Raw genomic sequence first — 14787 nt, 5'->3', positions numbered from 1 at the left:
CGGTTATATCACAGTGCTGTCAACCGCAGGATTTTCAAATTATCTGTAGGTTTCCAAAACCTGAGAGACCCCACACATGGAGATAAAAACAAATCATAGATCTGACAGGTTTAGTTGTACAGTGTGTGGTGTCAGCCACACAGTAAAAACAGCACACACAAACAGATTTCACACACAAACATTCCCAGGTCAGACACCTCGCTTTCTGATTGGCTGCATGTCATATTTAGCTCCTCACGTCCTTCTGAGCAGACCAGAGCGCTCTTACAAACCACACACGGCAGGAATATCTGATAAGATTATATTTAGCGTCATCACGATTGTGGGGGCGTCCTTAAGATTGTCGGAAGGGGAAGATCGGGTCCGATATCGGCCTAATTATCTTGCCACGTGAACCAGGCTTGATGTTATGATGCCTCACGGAGCGACTGACTGACCTGTTATAACACCGCACCGAACATGTTTTCACTATTATTTGACTTCTTTGTGCGACTGACATCGTTATTCAAGCATTCAAAAGGCGATTCCTACCGCCACACAATTCCAACACACGAGAAAGCTTTTTGACAGTTCTTGTTATTGAAAGAAACCTTGTCTCCCTAACCCGATAGAGCTGTGATGTCATCACGCGTGCGCTTAGGCGCTGTCTAGCGGGATCTTGAAAATTTCTTTCCATTTTTTTATACAAATGAAAAAAATGACATTTTACAAAAGTACATTTATTTGTAAACACCAACACGTTACACTGATCCACTTGTGTTGGTTTTTTCATAGAATGAATGAATCAACCAATTAGTATGAGCGGATGCTTAGTTACCCATAATCCACTTTGGGGATCTGTGTGTTAATGTTCAAATCTTCAGAATTAGTGCATTATTTTAAAATTAACAGATGTGTTATATATCACTTTGTACATTTTAAGAGGTTACATTAATGTAGTTATTCTATCCAGAATAATTTTATTTTTAAAGCAAAACCATAACTCAAACCTGCTTTCCATTTCAAGACCTCTGCCTCATTGCGGGACCACTGTATCCTGTCAGGGTAAATGACACTTTCCTACAGCAGGGGGCAGAGCGCACAAAGACAGAAGCGCTGGCTCATTGGCTGTTTGGGTTTGTGATTGCCATTGGTTCTATCAGACGCTTTGGCAGTGTTTAAACTCAAAATCAGCTTCTTAGTAGCTGAGAGTGTATGGGAGGCAAAATTTAAAGTTATTGGTTATCTGTAGCTTCCGATAATTTTTTAGGCAGTTTATCGGTTTAGCGCTAAAAAAGATAACTTTTCAGTTAGCTGATTACCGGTTATCGAAGCTAACTTTTTGGTTAGCTGTGCCTACCACTGCTTAGAAGGAATTTTAGGTAAATTTCTAGTATGAAATGTGCTTTAAAAGATGACTAATAATACAAACACTACCACTGCACTTTAATGTACAAACAACAAACAACTCTGCCACAGCTATCAGCGAACTTGATTCAGTTCTCCAATCTCATTCCATCCTGTTTTTTTGTATTTGTCTGCACCTGAGTGTGGGGGGGGCCCAGCTCGGCAGTGGGAGGTTGAATATAAAGCCTTGGAGGTAGTGGGTGAGGAGGACGGCGCGGTTGGGGGAGACGAAGTGTCACTGAGGAGGATGCTGAAGAGAAAGTTGTGGGGAACTGCACATCTCTTGGGGGATCAGGTTCTGCTGTCGTGCTGTTGCCACCTTCACCTGGAAGAAATCCCTGACATTAGTTTGTTGCAAAACGGGAAAAAGAAAAGGAAGCCTACAATAAACACAGAGAGAAAGAGCGAGTGAAACCAACGCATAACTTATAATTAATGAGCATGAACTTAATATAAACAAGGGGTACTCAGACAGTGCACAATACTCGTGCCTTACATACAGTAGTGTTCAGAATAATAGTAGTGCTATGTGACTAAAAAGATTAATCCAGGTTTTGAGTATATTTCTTATTGTTACATGGGAAACAAGGTACCAGTAGATTCAGTAGATTCTCACAAATCCAACAAGATCAAGCATTCATGATATGCACACTCTTAAGGCTATGAAATGGGCTATTAGGAAAAAAAGTAGAAAAGGGGGTGTTCACAATAACAGTAAATGGACTGCATTTATATAGCACTTTTCCATCTGCATTAGACGCTCAAAGCACTTTACAATTATGCCTCATATTCACCCCGATGTCAGGGTGCTGCCATGCCAGGCGTTCACTACACACCGGGAGCAACAGGGGATTAAAGGCCTTGCCCAAGGGCCCTTAGTGATTTTCCAGTCAGGCGAGGATTTGAACCCATGATCTTCTGGACTCAAGCCCAACACCTTAACCACTAGACCAGTGAGAGTGCAAACAAGGGAGCAGCTGAAGGGACTTACTTTTGAGCCGCGGCACCCTTTTTATATTTACAAAATCCTGCGGCACACCACCAACCAAAATAATATTATAATTCTATTACCTCTGGTTTTGCGCAAAACCCAATTATCACAATAGAAAATCGATACAGAAAACACTGCATTTCGAAAATCCTCAAGCATTTTGTGCTCTGATCTCAAGTGTTTTTTTTAGACGTGTCAACACTTTTATTCACAATAATCTGCCCCTCTAATATTCACGGAGCACAGAGGCTGCCTTCAGGGAACCCAGTTGTGAGCGAGAAGGACCAAGTCTGACCACAGTGACATCAACGGAGGTCAGGCTGCCTTCCCCGCACACCTCCACAGCCAACGCGGTTTCTCCTTCCCCAGAGGAGCCATGCTCCGTGAGCAGCTGAGATTCACGCTGTAGTCAGCAACCGTAACCATGGAGATGCACAACGCTATGAGCGCAAGTATGTCTATTATACTATAGTACAGCGCTTTGCTGCCATCTACTGTAATAAAAGAGCATTACATCATCTGCCACACTATTACAGCACATACACCCGATAATGGTGATATTTGATAATTGCCCACGGCACCCCTGACGATCGATCGCGGCACCCTAGGTTGAGAATCATTGCACTAGACCATCACCTCCAGTAGTGTGGCATTCAGTGAGTTCGTCAATTTTGTGGAACAAACAGGTGTGAATCAGGTGTCCCCTATTTAAGGATGAAGCCAGCATCTGTTGAACATGGTTTCCTCTTTGAAAGCCTGAGGAAAATGGGACGTTCAAGACATTGGTCAGAAGAACAGCATAGTTTGATTAAAAAGTAGAGAAGCTTGAATCTTCGACTGGACTGGGTTGCTTGACGCGAGGACGTTTCGCTTCAAATCGCAGAAGCTTCCTCAGCTAAAATTCTTGATCTGGTGGTCTGACTTCTGTCTTGACTCTTGTCGAGAAGAATGATCCCAAGTCACAAAAGCTGGAGTTTTAAACCTAACCAGACCCTTCCTACCGAGAGGCAGACTGCTAAGGCTAGTGACTAAACAATAGCTCTAATTAGAACCTATTGTGCTCTAGTTAGCACCCTCCTAATGACAGGGCAGCTGTGGCTCCCTTGACGACTCTGCTGATGACGTGAATGACTCATTACCATGAACAAAAGAATGAAACTGCTTTGACCTGAGTACCCCATTGTAAACGGGGGTACTCAGTGAGGGCTGTGAGGGCTTTCCGGACAAGTTGTTGTTCTTTAGCCCTTCCCTCTGCAGTTGTGGGCACCTGTAGGGCTCTGTGTTGAAGCGTCCTGATCACACCGAGCTTGTGTTCAAGGGGGTGGTTTGAGCCAAAGAGCAGATATTGGTCAGTGTGAGTTGGTTTTCTGTAAACCCCTGTCTGGAGCTGCCTGTTCTCTCCAATCGTAACATCAGCCCTCACAGTATGTGGGTACCCACGATGGTCCCTGGACAAAGTGCAGAAGTCCCAGAGAACAAAGAGACCAGATAGACAGGAGATAGAGACAAGAAGAAGAGGAGTGTCTCTCCCTTATTTAGCAGGAGTAGGGGAAAAACTACAGAGGATCTTCAGACAGCACAAAATCCCAGTTTACTTTAAACCGGTTAACACCTTGAGACAGAAATTAGTTCACCCTAAGGACATGATCCCTAGTTACAAACAGAGCAATGTATTCTATCAGACATCAGGAAAACTGTAACGAACACTACATAGGTGAGACGAAGCAACCTTTACACAAAAGGCTAGAGTCAAGACAGAAGTCAGACCACCAGAGCAAGAATTTTAGCTGAGGAAGCTTCTGCGATTTGAAGCGAAACGTCCTTGTGTCAAGCAACCCAGTCCAGTCGAAGATTCAAGCTTCTCTACTATGGAAACCACCTGGACAACTGAGAGCCTACACAGAAACTTTGATTAAAAAGTTGATTGAAGAGAGAAAAACTTATACGCAGGTGCAAAAAATTATAGGCTGTTCATCTACAATGATCTCCAATGCTTTAAAATGGACAAAAAAAAAAAAAGACGCGTGGAAGAAAACGGAAAACAACCATCAAAATGGATAGAAGAATAACCAGAATGGCAAAGGCTCACCCATTGATCAGCTCCAGGATGATCAAAGCCAGCCTGGAGTTACCTGTAAGTGCTGTGACAGTTAGAAGATGCCTGTGTGAAGCTAATTTATTTGCAAGAATTCCCCGCAAAGTCCCTCTGTTAAATAAAAGACATGTGCAGAAGAGGTTACAATTTGCCAAAGAACACATCAACTGGCCTAAAGAGAAATGTAGGAATATTTTGTGGACTGATGAGAGTAAAATTGTTCTTTTTGGGTCAAAGGGCCGCAGACAGTTTGTGAGATGACCCCCAAACTCTGAATTCAAGCCACAGTTCACAGTGAAGACAGTGAAGCATGGTGGTGCAAGCATCATGATATGGGCATGTTTCTCCTACTATGGTGTTGGGCCTATATATCGCATACCAGGTATCATGGATCAGTTTGGATATGTCAAAATACTTGAGGTCATGCTGCCTTATGCTGAAGAGGACATGCCCTTGAAATGGGTGTTTCAACAAGACAATGACCCCAAGCACACTACTAAACAAGCAAAATCTTGGTTCCAAACCAACAAAATTAATGCCTTGCATATGTGAAGAAATCATGAAAAACTGTGGTTATACAACTAAATACTAGTTTAGTGATTCACAGGATTGCTAAAAAAGCAGTTTGAACATAATAGTTTTGAGTTTGTAGCGTCAACAGCAGATGCTACTATTATTGTGAACACCCCCTTTTCTACTTTTTTTTTTTTTTTTTTACAAAGAACAATGAAGATTCATTCCAACCACAGACACACAGTGTTGGGGTGAGAAAATGGAACAAATGTTCAACAGAGGTTAGAATGAGTAGTACCTTAGTAAGATTTGAAGAAACTACTCAAAAAAGAACATTATGTCTAAGTATCATAAAGAAGCAAATATAATTTGATTTATATGGAATGTTCAATTTATAAGTGGGACTTATTGTATATTTGAATGTGTGGGTATGTATATGCGTATGTAGATATATAGATATGGGTAGGTGTATATGTATATAAGTGACTGTGTATATGTATGTATATATTTATGTTTGTAAAGTATATACGTATGTATATAGGTATATATGGCACAGCCCAAGCAGAGGGTCACCCCCAAGAGCCTGGTCTGCTTGAGGTTTCTTCCTTATAGGGAGTTTTTCCTCACCACAGTTGCCTAGTGCTTGCTCTGGGGGTTGTTAAGGTTAGTCCTTACTGGCGTAAAGTGCCTTGATTCGACTTTCTTGTGATCTGGTACTATATAAATATAATTATAAGTGAATAGTATATTGATGTGTATGTCTGTGTGTCGACATGTAGTAGTGAATTGGTATTTATGTAAATATGACTGATTAGAATTGTTGGACTTGTACTAGCAGGGGTGGGCGCTAATAAGCTTTGCTTCAGCCCACACCCTTTCGGACTCACTAGTTTTGTCTGTGTTTGTTTGTGGAATTGTTCATTTTTTTCTATTTGAATATTTTGTGTGCCGAATAAAAAAAAACTTTGTCACTTGTCACTTACTAAAAGCCCAATTTCATAGCCTTAAGAGTGTGCACATCATGAATGCTTGATCTTGTTGGATTTGTGAGAATCTACTGAATCTACTGGTACCTTGTTTCCCATGTAACAATAAGAAATATACTCAAAACCCAGATTAATCTTTTTAGTCACAAAGCACTACTATTATTCTGAACACTACAGTATATGAATCAAAATCATGGCAGTGAATTCTTTATGATTCAGTGATATCACAATATATTAATTAATAACTTATTTGTATGTTACTGCTGCAAATAAGTATTTGATCCCCTACCAACCAGCAAGATTTCTGGCTCACACAGACCTGTTAATTTTTCTTTAAGAAGCCCTCTTATTCTGCACTCTACCTGTATTAATTGCACCTGTTTGAACTTGTTACCTGTATAAAAGACACCTGTTCACACACTCAATCAATCACACTCCAACCTGTCCACCATAGCCAAGACCAAAGAGCTCTCTAAGGACACCAGGGCCAAAACTGTAGACCTGCACAAGGCTGGGATGAACTACAGGACAACAAGCAAGCAGCTTGGTAGAAGACAACAACTGATTATTTATAAGAAAGTGGAAGAAACACAAGATGACTATCAATTTCCCTCGGTCTGAGAGTCCATGCAAGATCTCACTTTGTGGGTTAAGGATGATTCTGAGAAAGCTCAGAACTACACAGGAGGACCTGGTCAATGACCTGAAGAGAGCTGGGACCACAGTCACAAAGATTACATTAGTAACACATGATGCTGTCATGGTTTAAAATCCTGCAGGGCAGCAAGGTCCCCCTGCTCAAGCCAGCACATGTCCAGGCCCATTTGAAGTTCACCAGTGACCATGTGGATGATCCAGAGGAGGCATGGGAGAAGGTCATGTGGTCAGATGAGACCAGAATAGAGGTTTTTGGAATCAACTCCACTTACCATGTTTAGAGGCGCCTTGGGGCAACTGTTTGTTGTGATTTGGCGCTATATAAAAAAAAATTGATTGATTGATTGATAGAGGATGAGAACAACCCCAAGAAAACCATCCCAACCGTGAAGCATGGGGTGGAAACATCATACTCTGGGGGTGCTCTTCCGCAAAGGGGACAGGACAACTGCACTGTATTGATTGGAGGATGGATGAGGTCATGTATTGTGAGATTTTGGCAAACAACCTCCTTCCCTCAGTAAGAGCATTGAAGATGGGCCATGGCTGGGTCTTCCAGGATGAAAATGACCCCAAACACACAGCCAGGGCAACTAAGGAGGGGCTCCGTAAGAAGCACTTCAAGGTCCTGGAGTGGCCTGGTCAGTCTGCAGACCTGAACTCAATAGAAAATCTTTGGAGGGAGCTGAAACTCCAAACCTGAAAGATCTGGAAAAGATCTGTATGGAGGAGTAGACCAAAATCCCTGCTTCAGTGTGTGAAAACCTGGTGAAAAGCTACAGGAAACGTTTGACCTCTGTAACTGCAAACAAAGGCTACTGTACCAAATATTAACAATGATTTTCACAGGTGTTGAAATACTTATTTGCAGCAGTAACATACAAATAAATTATTAAAAAATCCTACATTATGATTTACAGATTTTTTTTTAGATTATGTCTCTCACAGTGGAGATGAAAATTTCAGACCCCTCCATGATTTCTAAGTGGGAGAACTTGCAAAATCGCAGGGTGTTCAAATACTTATTTTCCTCACTGAATATATATATATATATATATATATATATATATATACACACGCACACACACACACACACACGCATATATTCTAATAGCCAAGTGGCCTCTGTGTGCATGCGTGAGTGTGTATGGCTTCGATCACGGAGAAACCGGGGAGAGCTGACATTTGCTGTTTGGTATGCATATGTACACTGAACAAAAATATAAATGCAACACTCTTGCTCCCATTTTGCTGAGCTGAACTGAGCTGAACTCAAAGATCTAAAACATTTTCTATCTACAATGACAACCTCTTTCTCTCAAATATTGTTCACATATGTCTAAAGCTATGTTACTGAACACTTCTCCTTTGCCGAGATAATCCACCCCACCTCACAGGTGTGGCATATCAAGATGCTGATTAGACAGCATGATAACTGCACCGGTGTGCCTTAGGCTGGCAACAATAAAAGGTCAAATGAATGAATGAAGGAATATGTTTCGGATGTTAAAGTGAAGTTTCTGCTTACTGCTGTGTGACGGCTCAGAGGGTTGCTGGGAGTCTGAGGAGGATCCACAGAGATTTTCCTCATCGTTTGTGGCTTCAGACGCCTCCTCTTCTGCCTCTTTGCTGTCCTCATTACTCTCCTCTCCTCTTATTCCACTGTCAGCAGCATCCTCATCATCTTCATCATATTCTTCCTCCTTATACTGAGGCACATACGGAAATGCAGGAAGTCAACATAAAATTTGGAAGCATTTTTGACAACTTAAACAGGGATTAAAGCAAAAAAAACAAAAATTCCCCACTCACATAAGCTGTTGACCATGTACATTTTCATAGCAACCCTTTTGCAATCGCATCCCAGCATTTAAGATAAATCAAGGTGGAGACAGCTAAGAAAACAGCAAATTGTTCTCCTGATGAACAAGATTATATTTCACTCACTAACCATCAGGCCTGATCTCAGGCCTGTGGAAAGGAGCTGGTTCTTTTTTTGGTGAAAGTGCACTTCTGTTGTTAGGGGTCCGGGGGCCGCTCAAGCCCCCAGAAAATTTGGGATTTTTGATGTCCAGGGATACATTCTGGAGGGTTTTTTTAAATGACTAGTTTCTCACCCCGATGCCCTCAATTTAGTTGTACTGCTTAATGTGCGCTGTATTTGTATTTTGTTTTGCATATTTTCACCTTTTCTTTGCCAAAATGATATCACAACCGACATACTTGTTTGATAAGATTACTAACCATGAGCACCGTAATCATTTTCATATTGTTGGCTTTCCTCATCCTAACTGAGCTGATTTTAAACCTAGAACCCCAAACAGACCCAGTAATGCCCAAGCTTAGACATGACATAAAAAAAGATATAGCTTCCCATCCCACTGTAGTTATACAGCAAAGTTAAATTAACTAAACTTATCTTTATATGGCTCATCAATTCAACTTAGTCCATAACTATAGTAAAATCTAGGTCCATAGTAATCCTCAGTGGCGTAGCAACCTCAGCACAGGCCCCACTGCAAGATATACTGACAGACCCTATGCCCATGTTACTAGGCGTATGTGCGCAATCATGCACATGCCCACCCCTACACCCATTATGAGGTCTATATAGATTTTTACCAACAGTGTGTTGGACTTTACTTTCAAATAAATGCCTTAGGTTATTGTAGCACAAATTCTTTAAGAGGTCACGAATGTGGATTTAATGCCCCAGCTTTCTGTGCTGGCGCAATGCCTGACCTCGAGAATGTCAATGGTTGAATGGATGCGGCGCTAGTTTATCCAGCATTCATCACTGTATTGCATCTTATGAAATACCCCAACAGACATTACGTTATTCTTTTAACTAAGCATTCTTTATTGTAAATTTAACCTATTATTCATAAAAAAAAAACCACACAATTTTGGAATATACTACATTTAACCAATTGGGAAACCACGACAGAGGTAGATTTGCTTCAAGGCTGTAAGGTAATGAATCAGCTGAGTGACGTGTATGATGTGTCGTGAGGAATGTGCACAGCGTGTGTAAAAGTGCGATTCACTGTGAAAATGTAAATTAGTCCAGACACGGACCCCTGTATGTCCCAGGCCCCAGTGTGATGGCTTGTGCTGCACTGTCTATCCTTACACCACTGGTAATAGAATAAGTTGTACAAGTATGAAAAATGTTTTTCAAAAGTGAACCTTTAATCAAAGGCTGTTGTGGAGGGCACGTCCCCCCACAACACCCTCTTTCCATCTGGATTCACCCCTGGTTTGCAGTCTCTCAGCAGGAACAGTCAAGAATGTGTAGTTATGTGGAAAGCGTGACCTGATTGAGAGGTGAGAAGCTTTTATGAGTGCATTTTACATCATGCATCTTTCAAACAAACCGTGCTGAGACACTCAAACACACAGCCCCCTTCCCCCTGCCTGCAAAGTACAGACAGGACACAGAGACTTGTGGCCAGAGAGGAAAAAAAAAACAAAAGATTTTTGAACATTTTAAACGTGGTAAATTTTACGTCTTGCGTCCAGCAATGATTTTGCGTAAAGACGGCATCAGCAGGAATGCTACCTTTTGGAAATCCGCCGTAGTGACAGAAACACAGACGCACCTCCACATCTTCATCCTCATCTTCTTCTTCACCTTCGTCCACCTTCTTCTCCTCCCCTTCTTTGCTCTCACGGCTCTCACTGTCTGTGTCTATTACAATGACGTCTCTCTCCTGACTGGAGGTGTGAGGGGTCGTCTGATCAGCGGGAACAGACTGGGAAACACTCTCTTCCTTGATGTCCTCATCATCTTCTGCCAAGACTGGCAATCCCTCTTCTGGCAACTCCTACACATCACATATAAAACAGGTATTTAATAGTAGAGAAGCTTGAATCTTTGACTGGACTGGGTTGCTTGACGCGAGGACGTTTGGCTTCTAATCGCAGAAGCTTCTTCAGCTAAAATTCTTGCTCTGGTAGTCTGACCTCTGTCTTGACTCTTGTAGAGAAGACTCTTGTAACGTCCTTGCGTCAAGCAACCCAGTCCGTTGAAGATTCAAGCTTCTCTACTATGGAAATCACCTGGATAACTGAGAGCCTTCACAAAAAACAGGTATTTAATACTACTGCAGGCAGTTATTAAAAGACAATTAGAACTACCACGACAGCAAATAAGTTAATAAGCAAGTAAGCAAATAAATAATTAAAGGAAGTTTTCATTGTTAGCAGAAAGACTTGAGAATGTGTCAGTATTACCACTACTGCAGCAGCACTGTTATACACTTGTATCAGTATCAGCTCTGCAATACATGTCTGATATTTACATCTTGTTAGTGAAACCAGTTTTAAAAGTTAAAAAAAATTCCTGTACATTTAAATTTCAAGCTTCAGTGGGAATTGGGGAACTTTATTTCTTTACATACATTATGCATCCCAGAACCAGGTGCAGTAGCTGGTTACAGATAATATGTAGTTTTAATATACATAGTTTTAATATAACAACAACAACAACTGCAACTGTTGTCAGTTACTGCTGCTTGAGGACTGCATCCAGTTTCAGATATGGTGACCTGAGATTAAAAGAAAATTGACTTCTTGGTTTGAACTCTGAAACTCATGAATAAAATAACCGCCACAAATATTAGCAAGAGAAAAAAAAATGATGTCTCTTAGGGTCGAATCCTACATTCATAAATTAAAAACTGTTTTTGCACTGCTTATTTAAAAAAACATTTCTTTCAGATTAAGAGGATGCTTTTACTGATAACTGACCTGACTGACATCTGATGAAACCTGAATTTCTCCCTCATCTTTGATCTCGCCCTCCATCTCGTCATCTTCCACCTGAAACACACACGACAGAGCTGAATACTGGAATATTCTAAAGCTGTACTGAGCTACAGATGTCATTAAGAATTAAATGACAAAACTTTACCAAAGAACCAATGAGCAGCAAATAACAGTCAGTACATATTACTGTTGGCCAATATTTAATGTTCTATTTCATTTCTCCTGACCGCCAGAGGGCGGTGCTTTAGCACCTGGATAACTACAAGTGCGCAGCACAGAGGTCGAGAATATATACCAACAAAGTCACGCCATTGAATGTGAATTGGGTGACGTCACTGGTTGTCTTTATATACCAGACGCACCCAGCGCTCGCTTCTTTTCTACATTCTCGCATTCTTAGAGGTTGAGAACGCATTTAGTTGCGACTGCCGCTCTCGCTTGTAGCCTCGCAACCCACCTTTGGTTGGAGCTACGTGCACTGCACACGTCCTCCAGAGGCTGCGAGACACGGCTTCATCGTTTTTTGTATTCTTTGACGCCTGTCGTGAGTACACCTTCCTAAACGCCGGGTGCGCGCCTATGCCGCTGCCCTGCTGGGTATTTTCCTCTGTGCACATTAGCTGTGTTGTTTCGATGAAAGCTGGCTATTTGTTTAGTTGTGTCACTAACCCCGTTAACTATGTGTTATGTGTGTATCAGAACCAGTATAGTGTACTGTGTTGGGCTTGCCGTGAGTGTTTTCCACTCCTCGAAGTACTTCGTCTGCACTGCCGCCATTTGCTAAGTTTAACAGCTCCGCTAGCAGCTAGTGTTGTCGTCGTTGCTCTAAGTGACTTACCACTTGGGCTGTGAGTTTTTCGGCTGTGTGCATCGTGTTATTACTGTGACTGTTTCACGCTCCGGGCCTTGTATTAGCTTTTACACTGTGTTTCATGCTCCGGGCCTCGTGCCGAGTCTGCGGCTGGAGTGCTTCATGCTCCGTGCCTCGTGTCGAGTCGACGGCTGTGAGTGCTTCACGCTCCGTGCCTCGTGTTACTATTTACACTGCATGTGATTCACGCTTTGTCTTTCCATTTGTAACCATCAGGGCTTGCGTTAGCCATCTGCACGCAGTCCACAATGTTGACAGGGCCTTTGTTGCATGGCTGTAGTACCTGTTTGGCTCCCCTGAGCCCAGATGATGGACATATGTTTTGCCCCTCGTGTCTTGGGATCGGACACCTGAGGGAAGCCCTGACTGGCGATGCCTGCCTTAACTGTGCCAGCACGCCACTGGCAGAGAGATCTGCTAGACTTGCGGCATTGGAAAGTGGAATATCTAGTGCAACTTTGGCCTCCAGCCCCAGGAAGGAGCCAAAGCGCCGTAAACGCCCACATGCAGCAGCCCCTTCTGCTAAGAAGGTTACTCATGACTATGCTTTGGCTGAAAAGGCCGAAACGTTGACTTCTGAGTTTGCTCAGATTAAGTCCTTGCTTCTGAATCTACAGCCTAGGGATGCAGTGACAGTTCCTGTTGTCCCTAATGAGGCTGATCAGACCAATGTAGTTACTCAGCAGGAGGAAGATGTCGTGTCTATTGCTGCAACTGATTCCTTGTACATGACAAGTGATATAAACTGTGTGGAGGATGAGGATGAGAGGAGTCTTTCTCCAAGCCATTCATTAGTGGGCTCTCATACCTCTGAGGCAGAGTCCATGCCGCAAACCGGACCTGGACTATCCTTTGTCAAGCAAGCTGTTCAGTTGGCTTTATCCAGGCTTGGGGTCGACAATCCCCCTGCGGAAACCACCGCTTCAAGTGCCTTTTTCAAAGTCACTCAGAAGCCTGAGTTCAACATTACAGTTTCACAACCATATATGGAGGAGCTCCACCGATGTTGGGCGGACCCCAAATCATTGACCCATCTATCACAGGACTGCAGAGCCCTTAGCTCTATGTGTGATTCAGCGCAGTATGGTCTGAACTGTATGCCCGCCATTGACAGCATTATTGCGAACCTGGTTGTGGCTCCAGCTGATGCTGCTCGGCCGGATGCCCACTGCCCACGTCCTCAGTGTAGGGTCACTGATGACCTCCTCACCAAAAGCTATGACATAGCTGCTTGCATCGGTCACCTAGGCAACTCACTGCCCCATTTAGCCCTTGCCCTCTCAAAGTCTTTGAGGGAGGCAGAGGTTGATGATGCTACGCAAAGTCTTAGTGATGCCTCACTCCAAACCTTTGCTTATATGTCCAGAGAGCTTGGCAGACTGATGTCAACCCTTACCATCACTAGACGTCAGGTGTGACTTGCGCAGTCCCCCCTGTCCGAATCCTGCAGAGGCACACTCCGTTCACTGCCAGTTCTTCCAGGCCAAGTATTTTGACCTGCGGCCCAACAAACTTTGGAGCGTGCTGTTGAGGCTAGTAAATCTCGGCAACAGTCTGCTGACCTACAACGGTCTTCCAGACCTCAGCCAGTCAGACGTGCTACAGCTTTTCACTCTACATCCAGGCTTCCGCAGACTCCCAGAGCTGCTTTTGCAGTTGAGGGCCAGCTCTCCCAGCAGTCTGCCTTTCATGAGCCTACAGGCAGACCCCCGAGAACTGAACGGTTTCACAGAGCTTCCAGTAATCGCGGCCAGAGGTCCTCAGGGATGCGAGGCAGAGGTTGTCGGGTCTGACTGCCAATGTTTGGCCCACAGCCGTTTTTCACGAAATCAACTCAGCCACTGGGAGGCTCAAGTTCAAGACCCATGGGTCATTTCAACCTTGTTCGAAGGTTACAGAATTCAGTTCAGATGTCGTCCTCCAAAGTTCAATGGGGTGAGGATGACTGTTGTTTCCGACTCGGTGCAGTCTGCTGCCCTACAACGGGAGATTTTGGAACTCCTGGAGAAGGGGGCCATAGAGCCAGTTCACAGTTCAGACCAGCTCAGGGAGTTCTATTCAATTTACTTCCTTGTTCCAAAGAAGGATGGCGGCTTTCGTCCTATCCTCGATCTCCGACGTCTGAATCATTATATCAAAGTGCTGCAGTTTCACATGCTCCGCACAGTAGACGTCCTTCAAACTATCACACCAGGAGACTGGTTCACAAGTGTCGACTTAAAAGACGCCTATTTCCATGTGCCAGTGGCGCCTCATCACAGGCAGTTTCTCCGCTTTGCTTTCGAAGGTCAGGCACACCAGTTCAGGGTGCTTCCTTTCGGCCTCTCTCTCACCCCTCGTATATTTACCAGATGTATGGCTGCAGCACTAGCCCCACTGCAAGCTCTTGGATTAAGAATCCTACTCTACTTAGACGATTGGATTGTCTGCACTCCGACTCAGGAGCAGGCGCACAACGACACAGCTCTTCTACTGAACAATGTCTCTCATTTAGGACTCACAGTGAACTTTGCAAAGA

At 43.3% G+C, this 14787-nt stretch overlaps 1 protein-coding gene across 1 annotated transcript in view; it reads right to left on the bottom strand.

Moving 5' to 3' along the window:
- tpra (translocated promoter region a, nuclear basket protein) overlaps window positions 1–14787 on the bottom strand; it is a 169406-nt gene that overhangs the window by 5912 nt on the left and 148707 nt on the right. Inside the window, 3 exon segments of the mRNA XM_034183752.1 lie at window positions 1524–1711; window positions 8157–8337; window positions 10231–10455. Coding sequence (XP_034039643.1) covers window positions 1524–1711; window positions 8157–8337; window positions 10231–10455 — 594 coding nt within the window.

The sequence above is a fragment of the Thalassophryne amazonica genome, chromosome 12, assembly GCF_902500255.1.
Source record: "Thalassophryne amazonica chromosome 12, fThaAma1.1, whole genome shotgun sequence".
Taxonomy (NCBI): domain Eukaryota; kingdom Metazoa; phylum Chordata; class Actinopteri; order Batrachoidiformes; family Batrachoididae; genus Thalassophryne; species Thalassophryne amazonica.
This window is presented reverse-complemented; position numbering and strand designations above follow the sequence as displayed.